General features: G+C 39.8%; 1 protein-coding gene across 18 annotated transcripts in view; it reads left to right on the forward strand.

Annotated features, from left to right (window-relative positions):
- Nucleotides 1-23,827, forward strand: part of Dis3l2 (DIS3 like 3'-5' exoribonuclease 2) — a 339,632-nt gene that overhangs the window by 225,400 nt on the left and 90,405 nt on the right. For all 18 annotated transcript variants that reach the window (XR_013424398.1, XM_078018215.1, XM_040268004.2 and 15 more), the window contains one exon: nt 22,114-22,226. Coding sequence is in view for 17 of the 18 variants with exons in the window: in XM_078018215.1 (XP_077874341.1) it covers nt 22,114-22,226 (113 nt within the window). In the remaining variant the exon portion in view is untranslated. The remainder of the gene's footprint in view (nt 1-22,113; nt 22,227-23,827) is intronic.

Below are 23,827 nucleotides of genomic sequence, written 5' to 3' on the forward strand. Positions count from 1 at the left end.
GTTTGATGAGCCAATAAACATAATAAGTGTTATTAATATTAATAATAAGTTTCATCCTTTAATATTATGTAATATTTGTTTAAGTACAAGTTGAGCTAATCGTTGTTGAAAAGAGATGTCAGCCATCAATCAAGTTCTCAGAAGTGGAGAATATAATGTTGGGAAATGAGAGATTAGAATAATAACAGTTAATGCTGTTATCATAGTGAAAGAGGCAAATAGATTTTCATTCTTTTTTTTTCTCAAGGAGGTTTATATCATAGTGTTTCAATGTTTTTTGATGGTTGATTTATAGGATAGATATGTCAAGATTTTTGACTGGAAGAGAATAGTTCTAGGATTATGGATATAATAGTAATCATATCAATGTTTCTCGTTATGGCCTCTCATTTTGGAGAGATTTATATTCTCATCCTTTAATTTTAAAGGTTAATGTTGTAATAGCTTCATACTGATATTATAATTATATCGATGCTGATCAGTTTTAGTGGGACTAGTTCAAGAACAGTGGGTATGAAGCTGTGGTGTGTGACCCACACACTTCTGAGCATTGCCTGTGACGCAGATGATCACATGCATGTTGTGGTTGCTTAATAGAGGCATTCTGGAATTGCCTCAGTCTTAGCCCTATTGACAGGACAGCCTATGAGTGCAGCACATTTTTGAGTAAAAGCAATATGTGAATTGATATTTCTATTGATAATAATACTTGATTACTACTTCAAGTAGTTGTAATTCTCCTGGTTTTACATCTACTGTGTGGACTATGTAAGAATTAAGGTTTAAATATTCATAATTTGTGTATCATAGCTTGTGTATCATAGCTTCAATATCATTGATGGCCAGTGGTTTTTACAGTTAAATGGATTAATTTCTTCTACTACATGTAGGATTTATAAGATTAGTAAAGCAATTAAAATTTATAATAATAACTGACAGGATTATTATACTGTTTCCATCTCCTGAGCATCTGTGGTGCTTGCTCAAGTTAATTTAGTCGTAAATATAAGTGAAATAATATAGCAGGTTAAGGAACTAATTAAGAACATAATTATTAAGGTATAATCATGAAAACAAAATAGTTCTTCCATATGGGTGGTGTTGTATCTCAGAATCCTTCTGGAAAGAGGTGTGCCATAAAGATATACAGGAGTTTTACCTATAAATTAACTTTGACAAAGTTAGGTAATGATTTTAGTAATATCTTACTTATACAGAAAGTCATAAGGGTTATGTACTGGCTTGAAACCAGCTACAATGGAGATTTGATTCCTTCCTTTTTTACTTTAATAAAATAGGTTCTTCAAATGTATGATAAGGTAGTACTCAGCCAAGAAGTAACTGTAAGTTTGTAATAAAGAGTTTTACTACTCAGACTTCTTGTTTTAAGCAAAAGCTTCTCAGATTATGAAAATTATTATTACTACAACTATAACAGAAATGAGCTTCTAGCTGATACTGTATTTTATGGTGTAAATGTGCCTGAGTAATCAGAGAATCTCATGGTGTACCTGATAACTCAAGGAAGTGTTATGGAAACTCCCACAAACATAACGGTAAGGTGAATCTCTGCTCATATAGAGTCAAGTATTTAATTTGAAAATAGTGGGAATCAAGGCACAAATCCTCCTATAATTGCAAAATCTGCTCCCACATACATAAGACAAAATGAAAATGAATAATAAAATAATATATTGTGGAAGACAACGCTTGGAAGGCTGATGTCTGGTGATGCATCAGCTACAGCAACTACTGTTCAGCCTCCTACAGAAAATGAAACCTCATACTCATAGCTGAATATCACATCATATTACCTCCATTTGACATTGCTTATCAAGAGCTGGGGTTGTAACACAGTAGTAGGGTGCTTGCCTAGCATGGATGAGGCACTGGGTTCGATCTCACCACCACATAAAAATTAATATAAGATATTTTGTCCATCTACAATTTTTAAAAAATAAATAAATAAATAATTTTTAAAAATTGCTCATCAAATAATAACTTTTAATTTTTTTCTTAGTTGTAATTGGACATAATACCTTTATTTTATTTATTTATTCTTATGTGGTGCTGAAGATCAAATCCATCGCCTTGCATGTGCTAGGCGAGCACTCTACCACAGCCCCACAACTAATAACTTTACCCCTGTAAGAACAACAATAATTACTGCAGCTGTTGTGAAGTAACCTTGAGTGTCCACATGTATACCTAATGTGCATATATGTTGAGTTCGTCAATAAATCCTAGAAATCCATTAACATTATAACTAGTACTATCCTGTATCATCCTGATATGCATATTAGCTATATCTCTTTGATTTATTTATTTAGTGTTGCTCTACACAAGAAGTCCTCAGCCTTGACACTGTTGACACATTGGGCCAGTAATTATTTGTTGTGGAGGACTGCCCTATGGATTGAAGGATATTTAGCAGCATACCTAGTCCGTACACACTAGATAACAGTAGCACCCCTTTCCAGATGTCTCAACCAAAAAATGTCCCCAGAAACTTACAGATGACCTCTTAGGTACAAAATAGCATCATTGAGCACCACTGCTCTGGAGTCTAGAGTTTATAGTGTTCCTCTTTAACTTATTGTCTACCATTTCAATTTTAAGAATCTTTCATCAGTTGCTTTCATTTCCCTTTTATGTTTTGGTACTATTGTCATACCTTCACTTCTACATAAATTAAAAATCCTGGGGCTGGGGTTGTGGCCTCAGTGGTAGAGTGCTCACCTGGCATTCGTGAGGCACTGGGTTCGATCCTCAGCACATAAAAATAAAATAAAGATATTATGTCCACCTAAAAGATATTTTTAAAAATCTACAATATACCCTTATTATTAAGATATATGGAAAAATCCTCATATATTTGGAAATTTATCAGTATGCTTTTAAATAACTGATGAATCAAAGAAGAAATCATGAGATTGGAAAATAGTTTGACTTAAATAATGAAAACATAACATTAAAATTTGTGAGATGCAACTATAGTAACACTTGGAAGAAATTTTATTAAGTGTTGATGTCAGAACAGGAAAAAGTTCTAAAATTTTACCCTAGACTCCCAATTTCCAATTCTACACATGAGGAACTTGGATGTTGCCACTCCATCCTAACCACAAACAAAAAGATGGACAGAATGAAAAATCAACAACTCTTTTAAGATCTGTAAGAGAGGGAATGACACGGGCAAATTGGTGCTGCAACGATTGGAAAGACCAGAGAATCCATTTCATTCTGTACATCTTTTAGTTTGTAAGCTGGATTACAGCTTACCAGAGCAGAGATTCACATGCAGAAACTACTACAGGAATCAGTTCTGGGGTAGAAAACATGAACCATAATTGACAAATTGCTGGAGGCTCAGTGTGGACATCCCAAAGTGTTGAAAACTCCAAGGCATGATGACATCTTACAGTTAATATCAGAGATAGCCCCCTCCCCCAGAAAGAGTGGAGAGAAATATTTAGTGTTCAGAGAAAGCTACCAATGTTAGTCTATATCCTGCAAAATTAGCCTTTAAAGTGAAGGAGGGGCTGGGGATGTGGCTCAAGTGGTAGCGTGCTCGCCTGGCATGCATGCGGCCCGGGTTCGATCCTCAGCACCACATACCAACAAAGATGTTGTGTCCGCCAAGAACTAAAAAATAAATATTAAAAAAAATTCTCTCTCTCTCTCTCTCTCTCTCTCTCTCTCTCTCTCTCTCTCTCTCTTCTCTCTCTCCTCTCACTCTCTCTTTAAAAAAATAAAATAAAATAAAGTGAAGGAGCAATAAAGACTTCCTCAGACAAGCAACAATAGGGAATTTGTTGCCAGTAGACCTGCTTGGAAGAGATATTAAAAGAAGCGTTTTAGAAAAAAGGAAAATAACATAGATCAGAAACTCAGATCTACATAAAGAAAGAAAGAACATGGGAGAAGGAATAAAGAAATGTAAAATAAAACTTTATTTTTTATTCTTAATTGCTCTAACATAAAAAATTGAGCCTATCTAGATCAGCTTCACAAATGTTCAGAGATAGGGAAAGGTATGAGATGATTTACTAAATGAACATATACTGTGAATTCAAGAACTGAACCAAAACATGGGAACTATCTACTCTAACAATAGATGCCTGTTTATATCCCCAAAGAAATACACCAGACAAATGGACAAATAACCAGACCTTACTATGCTTTTCATTCATGTCATAGTAAAATAGCTCATAGAGAAAGTTCTTTTTTCCAAATCTGGCCCAAAATAGAAATTTTAACAACTAAGCACAAAATATCAGGCATAAAGCTATTGGATCTCACCTTCATTTCTCTAGTATCAGGGTATGCTACTATTTGTCAAACCAAAAATCTTTTTTCAAAACCCATTAATGTTGAAAAATATTTTATCATATTAGGATCTAACTGGATCAGATTTTAAGACATATAAATATATCTTTTAATATTCAGCTTCTATATTATTTTTCTTTTATATCACATAAATTATGTTTATAATATGTTTCTTCTACTAACATTTCAAATAATAACATAAGAATGATATATAATTTCCAAACTAGTGGAGAGAGGGAAACACCTCAATCTAAAAGGATGACAAGAGAAAAATGAATATATAAAAGCAGGACAATAAAAACCATATGTTAAAATGCCGAAAATTTAATAATCCCACCAGTTTAACTCTATAGTTAAAAGGTGTAAGGACTGTGAAGACTAGATACAACCTAGTTATATGCTATTTATCATGGGTACACGTAAAAATGAAGACACAAAATAAAGGACAAAAAGGTGGAAAAACATGCCAGTAGCATGCTAAGCAAAAGAAAAACTAGTATATTTTTCTTAACGTCTGATAAACAGATTTCCCCCTCCCCCACCCCGTGCCATGGACTTAATTTTATATTTATATGTGGTACTGAGAATCAAACCCAGGGCTTCATACATGCTAGGCAAGAACTTTACCACTGAGTTACAACCCAGCCTCTGATAAACAGATCTTAAGATAGAAAACAGTACTAAATATATTAAGAGAGGCACTGAATTATGATTAAAAGGGCCAGTTAATCAAGAAAATAAAATAACAATTAGCTTCAAAATATATAAAATAACACTTGACAAAATATACCAAATTGATAAAGTTATCATCATTGTGGATCAATTTAATATACCGTTCTCAGGAAATAATAATTCAAGCAGACCAGAAATTGAGTAAAACTATAGAAAAATTGCACAGCATGTTTGATGTTGATTCTAATAAACAGATCTAGAATACACATTGTTCTCAGGCATAAAAAACACTTGCAAATGTTGACTTTGTATAGAACCATTTAGCACACTTCAAAAACCATTGATATACACATCATATTCAGGTCACAATGCAATTAAAGTAATTATAAAAAATGTTTTAACTTCAAGAAAAATTCAGTATATTTGGAAATTTTAAATAGTTTTCTTATTATACATCTGCCGGATTAACAAAAATTAATGTTTGTAAGTATCAAATTACTTTTTTTTCCCTTCCATTCAAAGATTAGTGGCCAGATGAATGCATAAATCAGAATATATTTGATGTCATATCTTCTGTTAATGTTTTAAAGGATGAATTTACTGTCATTGCCTTTCACACAGAATACAGAAGGTTCCTTTTCTTAGGACTTAATGGTTTCTACTCTTCTTACTTTTTTGTTAAACTATGTTGGAGCTGCTTAGTTCTTTAAAATTTTCCTTGTGCTGTCCTACTAGCTAGCCAAGGTGGTCTCAGAGGCCATTTCTGCAAGAGAATGTCATCAAAAAGGAAACCACCTTCTCTAGTAAAGGTTCCCAAAAAGCCTGGCCATGAGAAAAGGTAACAGCTGGCAGAAGGCTGGCCCACAGGGGTGTTCTGGACATCTACCCAGAGGAACCGACAGCACTTGTTAGCATTTTGCTCAAAGTGTGATCCCATAATCCTTTGCTTAGTACTTAAAGCACAACTAAAAACAGATTATAATTTTCAAACGGGAGTTTACTAAAGACTAGAAGCTAGCAACAAGAAATAAGCAGAGAGGAGCAGAAAGCCTGGCCCTGATCTGCCCCTACACTGTACACATTGCCCAAGAACTCACATCTCAACATCTTCTCCTCAAAAGTTGGAAGCTTAAGAGGTTCTAAGAGGGATGTTGGGCTGCCTTTTTGCATTTTACACTTCCCTCCTGAGGACTTGCCCCTTCCCAGGAAGAGAAACAATAGGGAGTTGCATTCCTTTTGGAGAGGAGTATGCATGTATCTGGAAGCCACTCCAGGTGGATTGTCTTGTTCATTCAGTGTCAGGCAAGAGAAATGTAGGAGAAGCAGGACATCAGTTGCACCATCTGGTAGGAGTCCTGTCTGCTGCTTCCCGTACTACATCACAGTCACCACTACATCACCTTGTGCTGTCCACTACCTAAATACCACATTTTACCGCTCTTGTTCCATACATCCCAGGCCTTCACAAGACCCATTGACATGGGCTTGTCATGTAGGTCACCTGGTGGCGAAACAGGCTTTACCATCAGAGTCTTCAAGCACCTCAGCCTTCTATGTGGGCCAACTGAAAGTTCTGCCCTGACATGACTTGAAGGAGGGCCCAGGTGGTCAGTTATGCGTATCTGCATGCAGCCTTTGTATATTCCAGCAGTTTCCCCATCTAGAAATTCAATGAACTGCAGATTGAAAATAGTTTTTTTTTCATTGTCTGTATTAAACATTTGCAGGCTTTTTCTCCTTGTCATTGCTTTTTCCCCTTGTCCCTAAACAATACACATAGTATAGTGTAATAGCTGTTTACATAGCATTTACATGGTATTAGGTATCATAACTAATTTAGACATGATTAAAAGTATAAAGAATGATTTATTTAGATTATATACTACACTTCATGTAAGGGACTTAGGCATCTTCAGACTTTGGTGTCTGTGAGGGTTCTGGAGCCAGTCCCCTGAGGCTATTGAGGGATGACCATATTCTAGACCCTCTACATGCAACTTGGCACATGCTTGCTTTCTTAGTGTCAGATCATTCTTTTTTACCATTCTTTTCACCTTGTTTTTTTCTCAGTTTTTCCTCAGTGGTTCTAGCTTTTGGGAATTTGTATCCCAGACATATCACCTCCGTGTTAAAGCCTGGACTCAGTCCTCTGTATTCTCTTAGCCTCTAAGTTCTTCTCCCTGGTTCCTCCACTTCTATAAGCTGGATCTTTAAATGCCATGTTTCAAAGGGATACCCTTCCAACAATTAAGCATAATTTTGTGGAAGGCAACTCAAAGTGAATTAGGAAAGTTTAATCTATTAGATGTTGAAAATATATTCCATATGTACCTGAAAAAGAAGATCTACATGCACTACTTAATTTAAGCAAAAGCTGCGTTTAAAAATCTGCTCTTTGTACTTTAGAAAGGCAACCTTAATCACTCTTCAGTAGATTTTGGAAAAGAAAAAATTCCACTTCAGGGCAATTTTCCGCTTGGATGCGTTTCTGGGTTTTGTCTCTGACATCTTCATGATGCCCAGCACTTCGAATGCTGTTCCTCCTACGCCTCTTCCATGTGAAGTCATTTCTAATCCCGGTTTTGAAACACTGATTTTTTTCCTTTTGCAGTCTCTTATGTCAGAGGACATTCTGACCTGAGGCAAATCCCAGGCAACCCAAGTACTTGATCTCAAACAAACTATATTTTCGTAGTTGGGCCCTTGATAACCAGCCTGTTAAGAGAAATAGAAAATTCTGTAGATCTACCAACTTAGAAGGAAGAGCATGTCTTCTCCATTCATTTGTGACATTAGTGAGTGAACAGTTTTAACTCTCCTTCATGTATGATCATTTTTTACTGAATTATACCTTGACTCAAAAAATCCAAATAACTGAATAGTCATGCAAGGACTCTGGCATTGAAGTGGGTTTCTGGGATGCTTGCCAATGAGTTCCTGTTTTGAGGACAGAGGATCTAAGTGGAAAGATTAAGTGGAGAGACAGCTCCACCCCTTTAAGTCTTATTCCTATGTTCCATTCAAATCTTGCTAGCCTGATTTCTGTGGGGTCTGGGCTTTGGAAATTCTCTTTTTTTCATGGATGTCTCAATGCACCTTGTTAAACCAAATCTGGACTCTGGCCTGTTCATTTGCTTCCAGCTCTGCTGATTGGTTCCAGTTTCCTTGCTCATTAAAGCCAAGATAATCTGGCGCCCACCAGTCAGGCATCCTCAAGTATCTGGCACCAAGGTAAACCTGGAAGCCGGTTGAGAAGTGTCAGTGATCCAACACCATTTTGCATGAGGAGAGGCAGTGTGGTAGACCAGGAGGAGCACTGGAATGGGAGCAGAACACCTTTCTTGTCTCACCTTTGCTTCTGCTGCATCATAGAAGTTTAGGCAAGTCTGTGGTTTCTTGCCTTTCCTCGGCTATAAAATAGTGATTTGAACTATACATTTTGTATCTACAAGTTCCAAATTAATAAGCATATGAAAAGCTAAAAGAGCTAGGCCCTATTTATGCCTGCTGTTGCAAAAACACAACCTGTATTTAAAAGCGATAGCAGTAGCACATACTATTGCTGCTTTTCCACAAAAGTAGATGATGTGACAACAAAAATGAGAAGGGACAGAGTTCATATTCAGAGGAAAGGATTAGCTTCTCTGTGCCTTATCTTATCAGGTCTATGGAGCAAGGATAATAATATCTAACTCAGAATTGCTGGCAATATTAAACAATATAAGCCCTGGTACTTAGAACTGCGCCAGACAGACAATAAGTGCTCAGTGAAAGTTATTAATATAAACACAGGAAGATTAAAATTGACCTGGAATTATAGGAAGGGTTAGGCTGGAATAATAAATGTTGAGTTAATGTTCAGAAGTCAAGGCTGGAGCAGAATAGAAATCCAGAAAGAAACCCACATTCATACCACCGCCCATGTATTATACGGTTTTCAGCGAAGACATCAACTGCAGTGTAGATAGGAAAAAATGTTTTTCATCAATAAATGGTACTAGATTGATTGGATATCCATATTGGGGAGGGGGTTGGATCTTAACCCCTACTTCATAGCACACATAAAAATAAATTCCATGTGACTCGTAGATGTGAGTGTAAAAGAGAAACATGAACACTTCAAGAAGACTTTATGAGAATGATAACCAGGTGACCTTAGGGCAAGTAAAGATTCCTTCAGCAAAGAACAAGAAGCATGGTCCTTAAAGAAAAAGATTAACAAATTAGATTTTATTAGAATTAAGAACTTTTATTTATAAGAGATCCCATTAAAATTGTTGAAAAAGCAAGCCACAGAAGATATTATAATAAATATGTCCAGCAAAAGACTCCTATTAATAATACATAGACACTTGAACAGGCACTTCATAAAAGAAAGCTGATGAGAAGGTGCTCAGCATCATTAATCCACAGGGAAAGTGGAAATTAAAACCATAGTAAGATAATACTGTGTGTTCCCACTAGAATAACATTTTTTTAAGGCTGCCATTATTAAATGATTGTGAGGGTATGGAGGTGTTAGAGCTGTCTTATGAGGCTAGTGGGAATATAAGTTGGTATAAGTCCCCTTTGGGGGAACCATTGTGTGGTGTGTAATCAAGCTGAGCATATTTATATTCCATGATCCACCACTTTCAATTTTAGGTATATACTTAACATAAATGAGCCCATATGTATAAGAATGTTTGAAGCAACATTATCTATGATAGCAAAAAACTGAAAATAACCAAGCATGAATCACAATTAAAATGAATAAATTACAGTATATGCTTACAGTGGATTAATATATAGCTTCAAAACACGATATGAATGTGCCCAGAAACATTATATTGAGCAAAAGAAGCAGACTCTCCCTCCAAATAATAATACATACATACATACTATATGGATCTACTATGTAAAGTGTAAAGAAAGGCAAAATTGATCTATAATTATAGATTATATAGAGGTCAGAAAAGTAGTTCTCTTTGGTAGGATAAAGGCTGGGGGGAGGCATGAGAATGGCTTCTGGAATTCTGTTTATGTTCTGTTTTTTTTTTTTTAATTGGATGCTAAGTATGTTCTGTTTTTTGAATTGGATGCTAAGTATTTTCATTTTGTAACATTGATTGAGCTGTATGCTACAGGTTTCCATAATATGTGTTTTAGGTCTCAGTGGAGTTTATTTTAAAAAGTAAAAGAGAACTGGGCATGGTGGGGAGGCTAAGGCAGGAGGATTATAAGTGTAAGGTCAGCCTGGGCAACTTAGTGACACCCTGTCTCAAAAAAAAAGAAAGAAAAAGGCTGGAGAGGTATTCCAATGGTAGAGCATCCTTAGTTTAATCCCCAGTACTGTGATAATAATAACAACAAAATTAATTTTTTTAAATTGAAAGGGTATACAAAAAGTAAAAACAACCCAAATGTCTATCTGATGAATGCATAAATCAATGAGGTATATTCATACAGTGGAATATTATTCATCCATAAAAAGAAGCAAAGAACTAATATATTCAGTAATATGGATGAACTTGGACAACAGGCCAGTTCATGTGGGGGAATAAAATCTCAAAAGACCATGTTCTATGAGTTCACGTGTTTGAGAAATCTACAAGAGGCACATTTATAGAGACAAAAGGTCAATGAGTGGTTGCTGGGCCTGGGAAGGCTGGGGAGAAATAGGGTGTGACTGAAAATAGATATGAAATTTCTTTTAGGGCTGATGAAAATATCCTAAAATTAATTTTATGCTGATTGCACAACTCTGTGCCTAAACTAAAAACCATTCAGTTGTACACGTTGAATAATTGTATAGTATGTGAATTAAATCTATATAAAGCACTTTCAGAACAAAAAGTAAAGGGATCCTGATCTCTGCAGAAATGATGAAAACACCTCAGGACAAGTCTAAGGTGCCGTGTGGTCCTGTAGTATGATAGTGATGACCTTTGCGATTGGAGTCAGACCTTGTGTAGTCCTGGCTCTGCCGTTTACTGGCTGCATGACATTAGGCAAGTCATTTAACTTCTCTGAGTCTGAAGGTCTTCATCTGTAAAAATGTGAGTATCAGTAGTACCTACCCCAAAGAATTTTTATGAAGAGTATTCATTTCCTCCAAGAAGTGTGGGAGTGTCTTGTTTGTGACGGGTACAGTAAATAACTGTGGTTATAATTACCTAGAAGGTAATGCATCTGAAGAGTCCTAACTGCATTTTAGCAAGAGAGGTGAAAAATAATTTGTAGAGTATATGGTAGAAGGGACATCTTTCTCTACTGGGCCATATCAGCATCTGTTACAGAACACATTCACATTCATATTACAACCTTGAGTTATTAATATTGAGTTATATTTTGCTGTTAAGAAAAAGGAAGCATGTAATACATTTACAGAGGATTTCCACCCAAAGTTTTAAAACCATAAAGGATTGACGATTAAGGGGTTGGCATTCAGTTAACTAGAAAATTCAGCATTCAGATTACTCAATATGAAAATTTGGTTTATAAAAACCTGGAAAGTTGGTTTATAACTATAATTAATAGAAGAGTAGTTCAAAAATAGAAAGTGACCAGTAGTTACAAGAGTATATGGCAGGGTTTTTATTTCAGCAAATATTTATTGTCCCCATAAAGAAGTCACTTTCAGTCTGTTGAAAATTATACTCTAGGGATTGGGGGTGTAGCTCAGTGTTAGCACCTGCCAAGTATACCTAGGTCCTGGGTTCACTCCTCAGCACCACAAGGAAAAACATATATAATGGAAAATCATTCTACATTCTTTTTATTTATCTTTAAAGTTAAGTTATGCAAAAATAAATGTATAATAGTCATTTTAAAAATTTCTAACTAGGAGCGCTTATATCCTATAGGAACTGAGGAAAAAACAGGTTTGCATTTTTAATTTTATACCCTTTCATTTATTGCTTTTTCCAGTCTTTGAAACTAAAACAATTGCAAAAGGTACAATATAGAAAGAAACAAACAAGAATAAGTTATTTAAATACCTGTTACAAAGGGGTAAACCCCATGAAGTAATAGATAGGTGCCCAGGGTCTAGAGCCATGCCTGGACACAAGGTGTCTGACCTCCCCGTGCCTTAATTTCTCCAACTGCAATAAGGTATCTGTCTCATAGCATTGGAAGATTAGGTGAATTAATGCAAAGTATTTAAAAAGTACCCAGAAGAAGTGGCACTGAAGCAGGAGGATTGCAAGTTCGTGGCTGGCCTCACCAACTTAGTGAGACCCTGCCTCAAAAGGCGATGGAGGACAGAGCTCAATGGTAAAATGCCCATGGGTTAAATCCCCACCACAAAAAACAAAACAAAAAAAGGTAAGCAGTCCATAATGCTATTTGTGGTGGACTCCTATCCTAAGCACACATAGATCAGGGTATAATTTCTTGTTAACTTCTGTGAAGTCTTATGAAGCCTTTGGGAATCAGAAAAAGATTTCTCCTTTATGCAAATAAATTTGAATTAAATCGAGTAATTAGATCCAAAAAAAGCTAATTTGGCATGGTGGGAATGTAACAACAACCCAAAAAGATATCTCCAGAATGAGAGAAAAGCATTACAGGGTGTTTGTTACCAGGATATAAAGCATTGAGTTTTTGGCCCTCGGTCTTGGGTGTGAGTATGAAAATTTTAATTTTAAGTGAAACAAGAGCTGGGATTGGATTAAGCAGTGAACTTTTATAATAAACATTCAGTGGATAGTCATTTAAAGACACATAGATATTTATGCTTTTTTGAAATGTTGAAAATTTTACATCTCTTTTATTTTTGCTATTTGAGAGTAGTAATTATGTCTTGTGAATGGAGAAGCTCTCTAAAATAGAAAAATCCTTAAATGAGTTTGAAAGTATGCTAAAATTCTGTTGACATATCTAGAGGTGTGGAAGAGCATTGTGCTGAAGTCACAAGGCCCCTGCACTGCCACAGACTAGCCGTATGCACTGAAGCCTGTAAAAGCACTGATGGCCAACGGCCACCGGCTGCTGTGAACTATAGTCTCGTTTCTGGCTTGAAGATAACAGTTTCCTATTGAGGAGGGTGTGCCCACGCCTGCCGCCTCCTCTGCTGAGTTTGCCTTTGTGGAGCATACTCACAGAGTGCTTAGTCACCACAGTCCTCCAGAAGAGTGGTCAACTAAATTTGACACCCATGGCCTCCTGCAGAGGCTAGCCCAGGGCTGATTCTTTTTGTGTGCTGGGGACTCAAGGGGGATGGAGGTGACAGATGGACAAAGCGGGTTTTTTTTTTCTTTTTTTCTTTTTTTTTTTTTGTGTGTGTATAATAATCCAAGTTTTACCCAAGTAATACATTTATCATTAGAAAAATTAGAATTTACATATAAAAGAAAGAAATTTGTAATCCGGTCACTCAAAGAATACTGCTATTATCTTCATATATTTCTTTCCAGGTATTTTTAAGCCAGGTTTGCATTTTTAATTTTATACTCTTTATTGCTTTTTCCAGTCTTTGAAACTAAAAACAATTACAAAAGGTACAATGTAGGAAGAAACAATCCTCCAGCCTCTAGAGGCCATCACTCTTTTAAGTATAACCACCTCTCTGTTTGACTTCTCTTTCTTTTAAAACTCATATGTAATGTAGTTTTACTTCACTAGATTTGTCCTTTTCAAACTTTTTTCTTTCCTTGGCTTCCACACTGCCTTTTTTGTTTTTTACTTTATTTTTTTAATTTTTGGATGAGAGTTTTGAATATGCACTTAAGCAGACAGACTAGTATAATGAAAACCCTAGTTCTCATTACCTACCTTGCCACCCTCAAATTAAGGCCAGTCTGTTATATTCCCACCCATCCACCCTACCCCCACCCTCCGTCCTCTGGTCTGACCCCTAACATGTAACTGCCTTCCAGGGTCCTTCCTGGCCCCTCAGGCTTCACTATCCCTTGGCATTGAGGAAGGAACCAACACCTGTGCTTGGGGTACCGTCCCAGGCCTGACCGGCTGACCTGGGCTTTCTCCACTCTCTTCTGAAACGCCTGGAAATTCCCAGACGTTGAGTGTGCCAGCCTCACATGTTCAGCTCCTCATTCTCTTTCCTGTTAATGAAGGAGGCCATTGCTCAAATCATTTGGAAAGGGAAAAGTGGAATTTACTACCTGGGTGTTCCTCTTCCATGCTGTTCATATAAATTTAAACTGAGATTCCTGAGAATTAGATTGAACATGACAAAAATTGCTGTGTGGGTAGTTTCGTTGAGTACTTGCAGATTGATAGCGCCTTTGTAATAATGAAGGGAAAAGGTTTTTTAAGCTGCTTAGTTCCAGAAGTTGAGCTCACCAGTTAGGAAGTTTGCAGCTAAAAAATCCTCTTTAACCCTTTGCTGGATGGTTTAAAGAAAATCCAGAGACTCTTCAAATCCTGTCCTTGAGGGAAACCCAGGAAGACCCAAACACCTGCTCCTTGTACTCAGCAACCTTTATTGCGTTCAGATTGACAGGTACCAGGGATTTTCTTTTTTTTAACTTTGACTCCTTTAAGTTTACAAAACATCCTCAAGCCATCACTACATCATGGCCCTGAAGTATTGCCATGGCACGCTATCCTGGTGGTCAATTTTTGTGTGAGATTACATAACACAATACCGCACAGAACTGGAAGACATCAGAGTTTGAGTTGTCCCTCTTACCTAGCAACCCAATCGGTGTTTCCACCAAAGGCAGCGGGAATTTGCTTACCCCAAGTGAAAAAAGGGATTTATTGTGTAGCCACAAGGTGATCCAAGCCCAGTTGTTTTTTAACTTTTGAGTCTATCTCTAAAATTCAGTGGGACCCACCAAGGCCAGGGCCCTTGTTCTGGCTGAGTAAACCACCCTAAGTGATGCTCATTGCTGGCATCCTTTAGACAGGAGCAGGGTCCTTTCTCTCAGTTTTCTCAGTTGGATTACCTCTCTGAATTTCCAGGATACCACTTCTAACTCTCTTGAAGCTTGTGTGTTGGAAAGACTGGCCATAGGGTCAAAAGGGTGCCTATGCAAGAGCATCAGGTTCCCATTGTCACCTGGGAACAGCCCGTGGAAACCCAACATCTGCTGTGTGGGGGTGGGGAGAGACCCTCAGGTGTGTCCTCCTTTCATCATCCGCCCATGCTTACTGCATGTCCTCCTTCCCTCGCACAGGTCATTAGTTTGCCTGTCAGCACCATTCCTAAGAGATTGAGGCCTTCTCCGGCCCGCTGGTCTCAATATGTCTGTAGACTGCATTGATGGACTCCGGATGCAGAATGAGGGTGGTGGCCAAATGGAACACGAACATGGTTATTTTCACTTCTGTGTTTAAAAGTGTCCCAGGAAATAAAATTGACATGCTTTATCCTGATGTCGCAGGGCCTCTCTGATCCTGCACCAGCCTCCTGGTTCCCATGCTCCCCTTCTCAGCCTTCCCTCCATTCCTTAGCCACACCAAGCTTGCGCTGGCTGTGTCTGGCAGGGTGTATCATGTGGTGTGGTCCTTTCCAGACCCCCGGTCTGAGGGTGTTCCCTCAGAGACATCTTTCCTAACTAAACCTAAGGGAGAACCTGGGCCTGCCTCATATCTCATTCATATCTCACCGTTTTCTCTCAAGTCCTTTGTACTGGCTTAAACAGTTTTGTCCTTTATTTCTCTGCTTGTTGTCATTCTTTCCTCACTAGAATGTCAGCTCCATAGGAGGAAGGGACCTTATTAGTCTTCTTTACTTGTGTTCCTCCAGCATCTGTAGAGTACCTGGCACACAGTAGGAGCTTCATAATACTTACTAAAGGGCTGAGTGAATGAACATGCTTGTTAGGAGCGGGTTTGGAGGGAGGCGCTGAGGGTGGTGAGGTAACTCGGAGCCAAGCTGCATGGGTGTTTCTCCTGATGGAGGGAGCTCCAGGGGTCAGGTGCTGCCTAGTCACAGCTGTGTGGCCCTCCAGGTAGAGCCAGCCAGACTGCTGTCCCCTGGGGAGATGGGCTTGTTCTGGGCAGCCCCAGGAGCCAGAATTGGAACCAATAAATGGAAATTCTAAGGAATTTACAAGGGGGAAAATCCTTACCTGTCATTTTACCTGAAGATGGAGTAGACTACATGGCAGCCGCGGTTCCCTGTCATCAGAGGGATGCCAGCACAGGCTGGATGCCTTGCACCTCGGCACTGCTCGGGCGGTGAGACCAGCCGGTGCTCGCAGCCTCTTTCTGCCTGGAGTACTGACAAGTCTGCCATGTACTTTTTGTTTCTTTCTTATTCATTCAGTCAATGTCACATGCCAGCTATGTGTTGGCCTGTTTCCCTGTGCTTCATGCTTATGTAGCTCATGGTGGGCATGTAGGAACCGTGTTGGGAGTGGGCTGAGTAGTGCCGGAAGGCTCAGAAAGGAGTCAAGCCTGGCCTCAATCCTCAGGACACGCCTGCCAAAGAAAGGCCACTCTGGCTTGGTCAGCGGTGTGAAGGGAACTGTCAGGAACATTCAGGGAGGAGCCCCCAGCCCAGGGAAAAAAGCGGGATCCTGAAGTTGGAGGCTGCTCTGAGGAGGCTAGTCATGGTGATGGTGGTGTGCCTAGCATAAATGGCCAGGGTGGACCAGACTGAGGAGGAACTTTTGTTAGTATTAATTACCTCGTTGCAAAATAGTGACCGGAAGTAGTGGCAGAGGAAGGAGTGGAAGATAGGAGACAAAGGACTGGGTTTCATGGGACAGGCAGATCTGGATTTTTTAAAGAACCACTATCTTCAGTATGGAAACTGAGAAATGGCGGGGAAGTAATAAGTTAGCTGGAAGATTCTCCCTAAAAAATAATAGTCCCAGGCCAAGGTGGCAATGGAGATGGTGGGGAGGAAGAGAGCTGGGCAGATTTGGGAAGAGTTTGGAAGGTGGAGCTCAGTGTGATGGGTCCACAGAGGCCAAGAGGGTTCTGGTTTCTTTGTGGTTGAGGTGGTGATGGTGCCACTGTTGGCCTAGTGGGGATGACTTCACATCCTGGCATGGGAACACTGAGGGTGGGTACGTGGATAGGTGAATGGGAGGTAGCTGAGGGGCTGCTAGGCTACTCCTAGCAGACTAGTGCATATATCTATCTGGAGCTCACAGAGGTCTGGGAAAGCAGTATAGAATCAGGAGACCAAAGCCCAGAAGTGATGCTTGAACCACTGGAAATAGATGAGACAGTCAGACACTGTCTAATCCCTGAGAGAGTGGGATTAGAAGAGAAGGCAGCTGGGCGGAGCAGACGCCGGGCACACCAACATGTGCAGAAGAAGGAGCAGCCGCAGAAAGCAGACCCTGGGAGCTCAGGGCCAGAGGGGGAGGGGGACCTTAATGAGGGAAAAGTGGCTTCGAATGCCACTGTAAAGTCAGGCCTGGCAGGTTTGGGTTTAGTGATGCAGGTCATCAGTGACTTTTGCTGATGAGGCACATTCAGCAGTGTTTTCCCCTACATTCTTGATTGAGAGGGTTTGCAGGCATCACTCATGCTGCTCTTACAGAGTACTGCAGACTGGGTGCTTTATGAATGATGCTAACTTATTTCTCACAGTTCTGGAATCTGGGAAGTTCACAGTCTTAAAGTCAGTGTCTGTGAGGGCATTTCCTGCTTCATGGATGGCACCTTCCTGCTGTGTCTTCACGTGGTAGAACGGATGGGGAACTCTCTGGGATCTCTTATAAGGGCACTAATCTCATTGGTGAGGGCTCTGCCCACATGGCCTGGTCAGCTCCCAGAGGCCCCATTCCAGATGCACACACACTGGGCATGTGTGAATTTGGGGAAGACCCAAACAGTCACTCTGTTGCAGCACATATTATTATGTTCTGTGAAGAACCTTTGTCACCAGAGGAATACTTTCTGTGAAGTCTAAGTGGTGAGTAAGGGTAAGCTCAGGTGACCCAAGTCTGAAAGCCCAGGTCTCCTTCCAGGTAAGAGAATCCTGCTATGTCCCCACCCCTAATTGGTGGCAGCCCTGGTAGTGTTCATGCCTGGCACAGGGCTTTTTTAGTAGTTAAGATAATCACTCTGCTCCCAGCTAAAGAGGACTCTAAGCTAGAAATTCAGAAAGGAACTACTGGGGTTTTAAGGGCTTATTCTTCTAATTAAAGAGAACTGGAGTTTATGATTTAGTGGTTGTTCTGTGATCAGGCCCTGCTACAAGTGGTTAAGGAGATTGGCAGTGGGAACTAAAAGAGCCTTCAGGGACAGGGGTGTGGCTGTGAACAAGGCTGGGAAAAGGACTTCTGAATCCAAAGCTAAGAATGTGGCTTCCATTGAGTCATAGAGATAGGGAGGGATTTTGAGCTGTGGCCCACGGAGACAAAAAATGAGGTTGTATCGCTTATCCTGGAAGTGACTGTGGGGGAGGGGAGGGGTAATAAAAGGAGCAAAAGCTTGGGATCCAACCTAGTTTGGGATCTGAGGTTTATCAGTTCCTGACTAGGTTTCTGGATAAGCAACTTTGGAAGTTCCCTGAGTCTCATTTGGTATATTTGTGCAAAATGGTTTGCATGACTGTTGTCAAGCTTATATTGTGTGTGAAGCCCCTGGCACAGAGGAGTATTTAATAAGTGATCCCTCCTCTTGTCCTGATTATCCCTGTTACAATGGTCACTGCCAGTGTTAAGCCCATGGAGTTGTCATTGATTACAAAACACTTACATACATTCTCAAGGTTGCAGTGCAGTCCTCTCCCGTGGGCTTGTGTGACTTCCTTCTATCAGATCATATGGTTGCAACGTGAGTGTATCTGCTTACCCTACTAGACCAAGAGCTCCTTTAGGAGAGGGATCTCCACCTAGGGATGCCCAGTGCGGGCTTATGCAACTCCACATAAGCTTATGCACAGATGCATGCAGAGAAGCACTTTCATACTGGGGCTCTTCAGAAATAGAGCAAGTGGCTTCCAGACAATGTAAGCTCTTCACACTAAGGGTACATCAGGGGCCACTTGACAAGGACACTATTGGGAAGTGGCTGCACTGGCCAGAAGGCTAACTTGGATGTGATGGTTTCTAAGCCCTTGGTGTTTTAATTGGGCAAAGCAGTTCCAATAGAGTACTAAGTTCATTCAGAGGAGTATTATTTGTATTCCTCTGAGCTTGGGGACCCCTGGCCTGCCTTGGAGATCCTTCCTGTCTCTGCTTCCACTGATCTTCAAAACTTCATGGGGCTCCCCTCATCCCCAGTATGTGTAAAATTTTTAAGTTAAAAAGAAATTTAAATAAATGCTTTTATATTCCTTTAATGAGATTAAAAGAGAGTATTTTTCAACATGCCATGTTCATCCTCAATGTCATGGCAGCATATGCTGTAGAACCTTTTGGAGTTTTTTTATTCTCTTTCACAGAATTAAAACTTCAGTGCCACTACCTCAAGAGTTCTGCAAGTTCACATTATGTAAATATATGTAATAAAATATTTACTTAGGGTTTCCATAAAAATGTCATAAGCAGAGAATAAGAAAGTGTCTCTTTGCTGGTTTTAGAGGCTCTGCTGGGAATTCTGAGTGAAATTGAAGCCTTTTGAATAGGTTTTGATTGGCCTCTGTCATGTTTTATCTCTTGTAATGAACTCTTTGTCAGTTTGTCAATTTTCATAAGGACAGAAAGTTCATGTGTAGTAACAACAGAGCCCAAATTTAAAATTATGGTTTATTTCATGATGTAATAACCCTTTCTCTTTTCCTTTAGTCAATATTTACTTGTGAGGCCAACATACTATAATCCTGACTTCAAAAGAAGACACTTTATTTTACCTTCTTCAAGTGTTGGTTTTAGATACTTGAAATATCAAAACTAGAAGCTTAGCCATCTGAGACTCTGGTTGCAGCCACTGGGGATCGAATTCCTTGATCACTACTCCCAGTGACCCTACGGCACAGCTGCATGCTTGGTCCAGCGAGGCCACCAGGTTTAGGGCCAGACTGGTTTCTCCCAGCTCTGCAGACAGCTCTTCCTGTGGGAGACAGGCCTGTGGGACCACCCCGTTGCACCAGGCTCTTTTAGATAAACTTTGCTTTTCCCTAATGTAGAAATGCTATAGGATCAAGCAGGAGGAAAAAATAAAAATAAAAAAGCCCTGTATTAGGGTCTCCGTGTCAAGAGCAGATGAAGAAGGGGGAAATCTGAAATTCTTTTCCTTGTCTGAACCCTTTATTTCAAGCATCCATGTTTTAAAAACTGAGGGGAACAACTGTCGCCAGCGACAAAGGAGTAGGAGGATAAAAAGAATCACGAACTTTGCATTGCAGATACAAATTTTGCAGATAAAATATCTGATGCCTTAGGACTGATAATCCAGCTCACCAGAGGAGCAAGTGGCAATGTGTTGGTAAGCTCTTCCAGTCAGCAAGGGTCAGGCAGGGCTCCTGAGTGAGTCAAAGAACTGGAAGGGAATTGGTTCAGCTTCAGCTGGATCCTGAAGTTCAGATAAAGCCATGGTAATTCTTTTAGACTCATGATTTCCTCTACTGGCCTGAGTGATTTGGTGGATCTATATTGATTGGGTGATCTGGCCACCTCTCTGGCCACCTCTCTTACCAGTCTAAGAAGAAAGGTCCTATTGCAAGGCACCTCTCTCTGTTATGAAGTGTATAGCAAAGGTGTTTCCTGGCAGCTCCAGGCTTATGCGATCCTTAGTGTCTGGGATGCCAGGAGAGAGAACCTCTTTTTAAAGTCCATTTCCCTCCCAGAAACAGTCTCAGAATAAACCTACTTGAGTCACAGGCCTATGCTGAGACCAGATATTGTCAACAGGGGTGTAGGGTAGTGGAATTGCAGCAGGTGTATACTTCAGTTGAAGCATCTCCAAGCCTATGCTTGTATCTTCAGTTCATTCACATATACATACATAAGCACACATGTATGATGTATTATATATATATATGTGTGTGTCTTGCGTCTGTATTTATATTTATATTTATATTCACACCATATTTGATAGATGATATACAGGATATTCAAGAGTAGTTCTCAATTTTGTAACCTAAATGCCTCTCCAACTCTATTTAAGGTACAAGTTCCACCAGGCAGGGCGATCTCACCTCTCTGGAATAACTAGTAGGGAAAGAAGAGCCTATCAAAGACACCTCCCTCCACTGCAAAGGAAAAAAAGAGAAAAGTAGAGGGAAAAAACAACAGGCAAACAAACCAATTATTGACCTACTGACTATTAGCTTTGTCACTCAACAGGTTATTTCATAAGTACTTACCTAGGCACTGTCCACACACCGGGCAGGAATGTTGCAGGAAAAGCCATACTGGCTAAATTTACCCTGTAGGGAGAGAGAGAGTTAGACAAGATGCACATAAGCAAATGAAAATCCTATGACATCCAGTAGAGATACAGCCCTAGAGACAGCCCATGGTTGGCATCAGGTACACAGTGCTTAAACAGCACAGGTGGGGAAAAAAAAAAAAGGGCAAAAGAATCTCTTCTTGCTGGGAATTCTCTTTGCTAAGATTATCCCAATCATGGGAAAAGGCATGAAACCCAGTGAGCGTCAGGGCACGGTGAGGTAAGATGCATTCAGGGAGTAGAAAGAGGTTCCCATGACAGCTGCTTCCAGAGTGTGCCGGAGGATAGGCCCTGAGGCTGACGGTGGGTTGGGGTGAAATTATGCAAGGACGTGAGGGGCAGGCTAAGGAGCAGCATGTGTAGAATGATTACAGCAACAGTCTGGAGGGCTAGATGAGGGGCCATGGGGATGGATGGAAGGCAAAGCTTTTAGAGCAGAGTCTTAAAGGATCTGGGGATTAGCTCTCTTGTAGTGACCTGAAAGTGTTTTATTTATCATCTAGAATGAGCAATACATATATTTTAAGAAGTGTTGTAAGGATATTTTAAATAAGATTTCTTCTGTGAATTTGCTGATGTTTATTTGAAGATTAGAAACATTTAGAAATGGAAGAAAACCTTGAGAAAATGGTTTATCTTGTCTGTTCATAATAAAAATCCCACCACCTTTTGGTGTATGATAAGGAAAGTGACAATGGTGCGGGTCACTGGGGTTAGGAGGGGTATCTGGCAAGGCAGAAAATGGCAGCCTGTCCTTCAGGGCCTGTGGCCTCTGGGAGTGACATGCATTCTTAGAGGACTCCTGGGAGGGTTACCCTGGCCTTCCAAACCAGGCTGATAGTCCTCCTTCTGCTTTTACAGGCACCTTTGAAGTAGGCGTCCACATTGCTGATGTGAGTTACTTTGTTCCCGAAGGATCCCATCTGGATAAGGTGGCCGCTGACAGAGCTACAAGTGTCTACTTGGTTCAAAAGGTAAAAATCAGTCTTCAATTTCTTAGATCAAAAAAACATGCTTCCATTTAGTAATCTTCCTTTAAGGAAAAAAAAAAACCAAACTTGTCTCCCTCCCCCTCCCCAAAATTACAAGGAACAGCAGTCTTGTCTGGATATCTCTTATTATATCGTAAGTTCTAAAAAAGTGCTCACCACTGGAAAAGTGTTTGCCCTCTGTTATTGTGTGTTTTCCTGAAAGATGCCAAGGGAAGACGCAGGTTTTCATCTCAGGGCTCATCTCGGAGTGGCCTGGCCGTGTTAGTCACTCTGACAAATGGTCAGCTTCAGAAAGAAATGAAGAGAGATACCTGCTTTTAATAGCCGTTCCAAAGCAGGAATGAGCAAACACAGCCTACACAAGCCACCAGTTTTCCTGCAGTTTAGGAATTAGGATTAGGCCGCAGCCACACACACTCATTCATGAATTGTCTGTGGCTACTTTCACAGGACAGCAGCAAAGTGGAAGGACAATTTTACTATTTTCTATAGGTCCTTTAAGAAACCCTTTAAAAAATATATATATATATATATATATATATATTTTTTTAGTTGTAATTGGACACAATACCTTTATTTTACTTATTTTTATGTGGTGCTGAGGATTGAACCTAGGACCTCGCGATTGCTCTATAGGCGATTGCTCTATATCTGAGCCACAACCCCAGCTCAAGAAACCCTTTTAACCCTATTCTAAAGAGAGTCACCAATCTGGTCATGCCCTGCCCTTAACAAGATGACCAGAGGAGTGTTCAAAATGGAAAAGCAGAGGGAGGCCCTAAAGAGCGGAGTTTCCCAACTCCGCAACTCCCCCTGCTTCAGTGTCAAGGCCTCCCTCAGCTCATCTGTAAAAGAAAGGAATGGACAGAATCATCTCAGCACGTCCATTCCTTCCTGTGTGCCTCGCACATCCAGATAACCATTCCTTTAACCAAGTATTCACTTCAGACCAGGGGTCAGGAAACTGTACCCATCAATTTCAGTCTACCACCTGTGAACTAAGAATGGTCTTTATGTTTTGAGGGGTTTTTAAAAAAAAATTTTGTAATTGTTGATGGACAGCATGTCTTTATTTTATTTGTTTATTTTTATGTGGCCTTAGGGATCAAACCCAGTGCCTCATATATGCAAGCACTCTGCCACTGAGCTACAGCCCAGGTCTTTATGTTTTTAAATGGTTAAAAAATATTTCATGACACATAAAAATTATATGGAATTTTGAATTTTAGCATCTATAAATAAAGTTTCATTGGAACACATAAAAAAAAAGTATTTACTGAGCACAAGTATGTGTTGGGCACTACAATAGGTCCTGGGGATAGTGGTGAATGAAAGACTGTAAACGAGTTATGTCTGACTCCCTCAAGTTAGTAGTGAGTTCTTCTAGATTTTTTTCTCCTCCTTCTGACACTCTTCCTTCATCTGCTCTTTGGGCTCTTCTTGCGTTTCTGGTTGTATCTTGACTCACTTCCTGTCTGGCTTCCTTGAGCTCGGTGGTCCAGTTTAGGATCTCTGTCTACACTAGATCAAATCTTCCCTGCTCCTTCCCAAGCCCTGTGCCCTAGGATGCGACTTCTAATATT

Source organism: Ictidomys tridecemlineatus, chromosome 7 (assembly GCF_052094955.1).
Source record: "Ictidomys tridecemlineatus isolate mIctTri1 chromosome 7, mIctTri1.hap1, whole genome shotgun sequence".
In the NCBI taxonomy this organism is placed as follows: Eukaryota; Metazoa; Chordata; class Mammalia; order Rodentia; family Sciuridae; genus Ictidomys; species Ictidomys tridecemlineatus.